At 45.1% G+C, this 4,928-nt stretch overlaps 1 protein-coding gene across 1 annotated transcript; it reads right to left on the bottom strand.

The window, feature by feature from the left end:
* Positions 1 to 1,575: 1,575 nt before the first annotated feature.
* AAR2 (AAR2 splicing factor homolog (S. cerevisiae)) lies at positions 1,576 to 4,923 on the bottom strand (the record flags this gene model as incomplete). The annotated part of the gene is made up of 3 exons (XM_010010549.1): positions 1,576 to 1,743; positions 3,413 to 3,642; positions 4,758 to 4,923. Coding segments are annotated over 3 exons (564 nt in total), but the record flags the coding sequence as incomplete, so codon positions are not given.
* Positions 4,924 to 4,928: the final 5 nt, after the last annotated feature.

Consider the following 4,928-nt stretch of genomic DNA (forward strand, 5'->3'; position numbering starts at 1 on the left):
GCTGGGACCATCCATTCCAAATGATTTGTCCAGTTGGCAACTGGAAAGACAGCACTGCCTGCGGGTACAAAGAAAGAGGCAGAAGACATGAAGAAAGCACAGTCAAACTACCATACAAAAGTTCTCAGGGGTGGTACAGACAAGAAAACATGGAAATAAAGACTTAAAAGCACAACCCTTGCCAAATCAGAGTAACCTCCCCTAAGGGCCTGTGGTCGATATGGAGACCATTTAAAATGGGCAAACCAAGACACCAGAGTAATGGAGTGCAGAGGAAGAGAGGGAAGAAACAGCATGGAGCAGCACGGGAGGCTCCCGAGCTGATTCCTGTGGTAAATTCCCAATTATCTGGAAACACCTCATCACATACCTTCTTCCCAGAACACACCACGCTTTCTGCCATGCCATGTGCTGTTCTATGAGCTGTCCTTGGATGTCACACTTACCGTTCTGTTATTACTTCTGGGGACACTGGACACCCCGATGAGAAAGAGAGGCCAGTGTCACTGTACCATAAGCTTTGACTAAATAACAGAACAACCCATTTGAACAGGTATTTCCTGTTGGAAAGGGTCTCTTGAGATTTATTTTGAACTATAAAAGGCTAACAAACAGTGTTACGTTGTTAGACATGCATACAGACAAATTCCGAGGCAGTCTAACAGCCGAGAAAGTAACAAGTGAGTGGTAGGACTAAATCCCTCCGAACAAGCACCACAAGTTTTCTTACATCCTCCCTGTGGGGAGCAAGAAGAGCCTGTCACCAATGAAAATATGTAAGATTTCCAATTATAACAAAACAGAGGATCCAGTTCATGTGGAAGTCTGACCTTTTATCTCATGGTGGCTCTTCAGGACTGGGTGACTGCAGTCCAATAACTGTATTTCTTGTTACCAACCTGTTAATTTTCTTTTACATCAGGCTAAACAGTGTCAGCAGTAAATACAAAATGCTTTAACAGAATGGGAGGAATAAGATACCTTAGTATTCGGGGTAGGTAATGGGAAGCACTTTATTGTGGTTTTATAGATTTATTGATCACTGCAATAAATCACAGTAAAAACCATAAGCATCCAACACAGTTTTAAAACCGTTGTGGCTACATCCTTGTAATCCCAGCCTAGGAAGAACAGAATTTCTTAGTTCACAGTCTGGGTTGGGGCTGTCAAAAGCTGCTATGACCAGTCATTGTAGGGTTCCACTCCTTGCTCAAGAGGCATTAAATCAGAGCAACAGAGGCTTCAAGCGTCAACCACAGACGCTCTCTAAACAGGGTGCTCCCTCGAGCCCAGAAGGACAGGGGATCTAGAGGTCAGCTAAGTACACAATGAGATGGTACAAAGAGCTAGGGATAAAAACCAAGGTGTCCAAAGCAGCCATATGACGATACTCAAACTCCTCCAATAATTCTGTCTCCTGGCAAAGTTAGGAATCCTTCTGGGTTTTCCACATCTGCTTCTGCAGCAGAAAGAGGCGTCAGCTTCAGGAAGAGACTTCAGGAAGCTGGCGAGGATGGAGAAAACGTGGAGAGGAGTTATGTTAAGCAGCTGTTCATTCATAAGTGGGTGTTTTTCTTAGTCCACCTGCACGCCCTCAGGAAGTTCTACCACGACAGGAGCACAGTCATCAGGCTCTGCCTCAAAGTCCCATTTAAATTTCTTTGTTAGGTGAGCCTTGAATTTTTCAGCCTTTTTCCTTAGGGTCCCATCAACAGCAGCGCTGCATGTGCAGGAAAAGAACACCTAAAAGAACAGAGCAGAGGTCAGTAAGAACTCAGCCATGGCACAAGCTGTGCATCTCTTTCCTACAAAGACATCATCAAGATGCATGAGGAGAAGTTTTACGTTAGGCCACTGGTAAGGGATCTCCCACCCTAGGAACCACTCCAGCTCTGGGGCTGCCTAAACAAAGCTCACACTTCCCCTCTCATCCCAGAGCCAAGACAGACATCCTGCCTTCACTCCACTGGGTCAGCATTAGGAATAGTTGCATTAAGGTTTGAAGCAGGGGTATATTTGCAATTAAATATGTACTAAGGAATTATGAAACATGCTTAAGTGTGAACAAAGAAAAAATTCTGAGCAGGAAAAAGAAGGAAAAAAAGAAAGAAAAAAAAAAAAAAGAGGACTACCAGTTTCCATGGGAACTGTCCAGGAAAAGTCCAGTTATGCCCAGCACAGCCACTCCCTTGTGCACAGGGCACTGAAATCTGGACTGACCTCTAAAGGTGGCTCCTCTCCATCATCCTAACACACACAAACCTATTAACTTTTCAAAGTGACAGCTTCTGTGAACACGTCAAGAGTATGTGGATGTTCAAACAGGGCATTTAGCCTCAGAGCCCGTCTCTCACCAGCCTGCCCTGCTCCTCTTCTGAACCACAGTTCATTTCCATAGGAAGACACTTTTATTTCAAAGCCAAAAAAATCATTGCACAATGGAAGTGAAGGGAAAACCCTCTGGGGAAAAAGGAGGCTCTTATATGGGAGAGACCTACTGACAGCTGAATAAAACACTGACAAGAGTAGAAAAGTTCGTTGCTTTGTTTATGATCATTTGCCTTTTCCTTGTTCATTCTACCATGAAACTGTCTCTTTAGAACAGAACTATGTTACACAGCAAGGCTGTTATTAAAAAAAACCTAACTAAAATATTATACTTCCCACTTCTCCTCCATAATTGCACATTAAATTAGTTATTTCACTTTTTTCCCCCCCTTTAAACATTGTTAGGGCTGCATACTCAGTGGAGGTTATACTGTACTCTTCTTGCCTTGGATCAAACTCCAAAAATAAAGTTGCTGTATTCAAAGCTGAGCAAAAGCTAACACAGGTAAACTCCCCATGCACTGAGGCTAACAGGAATGGATGGAAAAGCTTCTTAAATATTATCAATGCCCTAAGCTCAATAAAGTTTCACTGCAACTTCTCTGCATACTAAGCAGACCATCCAAGCTGACCAGAAATGAGCATTATCAGTCTTTTATGGCAAAGTTTTGCTTTTTGTTTTACAGAATGAATGGCAATTTGAGAAAAAACAAACAAACAGGCACTGTTTGCAAGGAAAACATAAAAAAGACAAAGCCCCCAGCCTCTGCTGTGGCCATCTTCATAAGCTGTTCTTCTCGTTGCCTCACTTTGCTGGCTTCTCTGCATGCAGACTAAGTCAATTTTATACTGCATTAGCCTCTTCTAGGCACAGCTTGAGCAGATCAAACTCTGAGATGACAAGTAGATGTCATTTTTTTGGAAATAACATAAGGAAAATGTAAAAGCAAACATGTGTGTGCTTAGATAGGCTCATTAGCTCCCACGCAGCTCAACAGTAGCTTAATTCCTCTTGCAACTTCTCTGATGTCCTGTGTACCCTCTCCTCCCACTCCCATCTTTCAAGTGGCAGCAGCAAACCTACCTGTAAGGTGCTGGTTAAAAAGTTGTCGTGGGAGACAATGTCCACAAAAAAATCTGCTGGGATTTCACTGAGCTGGTGATACAGCACCGAAATTAGATTGATGTAAAGGTCTTGATACTTCTTTATGGCATCTTCAGATCGGCACAGGATGTTTAAGAGTCTTTTCCAGTGCTCAAATGCATCATACACGTTCCCAATCAGGAAGCAGATGAAAGCAAACTGCAACTCAGCTGTGCATATTAAGCAAAGGAAAACAAACACAAGACACATAAAAGTTAAAATACAGCCAAGGTATGTGTCCTCTCAAAATCGCTATAAATGGTGGCATAAAACTCTGGGTTTGCCTTTCACCCATGTATTCTGCCCTTCCAAGGATTCTGCTAATAGCAATCAATGTTCCAAACACAGACTATTCCCTAACTCTCTGCTCCTCAGCTGGAGAAAAAGCAAAGCATAGTTGGGCAGGTCCACCTGCAACTGTAATTATCACCTCCTGAGACTGAGTTCATAGGCAGAATAAACGGCAAACTAAGGACTTCCACTGTCGTCTGGGCTCTCAAAATGACACCCAAATAGTAAGTCAGACATTGCTGTTGCTCTGCATGCACTGAGTCTGCCTGTGGCCAGGCTTTCAGAGCCACACAGGAGTGAAAATGCTACTGCCCTTGAACGCAAGGGCTGTGGGAACACTGGGGGAGGCAGGCAGTACATTAACAGATGTTTTTAACTTGTTGAATGAAGAGCCAGGGTTCAGCTCATTGGATACCTTAGCATCAGCTATTTTGCCAGAACGATGGCATCACCATTTCCTAAGGTAATTCAACCTTTGTATACCCTAGAGTTGTTTTAAATAATTTTGATAAAGAATTAATCGTATAACGTTAATATGGAAAAAACGGGAGGGAGGGAAAACCAAAGGGTTATTGCAAACCTCAGCAGAACCAATGCTCCAGCTTGGCTGTGTTCCCAAGCGCTCCCTCCACCCTGCCACAAAACAAAACCCCCTCCAGGACCTCCACAGATTTGATATTTATTCAGGATGACAAAAAACCCTGGCAAGTATTGGAGACCCTGCGACCGGGAGCTGCAGCCCTCGCTGGGGATGTCCCCCTGCAGCAGGGCCGGCAAAGCCCTGACGCTGCCACCGAGAGTCGCCAGCAGCACAGAGCAGAGCTGCCACCGCTCCAAAACCAAACTGCAGCTGGGACAGACACCTCCGGGCACCAGGGAACGGGACCCACAGCACAGGAGCAGGATTGTTCCCGGGACCCTGGTTTTACAGACAAATTGCCTTATTCTCCCTAAGCACCCGAGGGCTCTACCGAGCGATCCCCGCGGCACTCACCGAGCAGATCCCGGGGCTGGCTGGCGTACCGCTGGCTGATCACCTTCTCCAGCGCGTAGCTGAGGTCCATGCTGTGCCTGGTGATCTCCTCCGGCGTAGCACCATCGGGGTACATCTGCTTCGGCAGCTCCGTGAACCTGATCTCGGTGCCTGCTTTCGGCTTCATCTGGG

This window comes from Nestor notabilis, unplaced genomic scaffold (assembly GCF_000696875.1).
Source record: "Nestor notabilis isolate BGI_N333 unplaced genomic scaffold, ASM69687v1 scaffold29762, whole genome shotgun sequence".
Taxonomy (NCBI): domain Eukaryota; kingdom Metazoa; phylum Chordata; class Aves; order Psittaciformes; family Psittacidae; genus Nestor; species Nestor notabilis.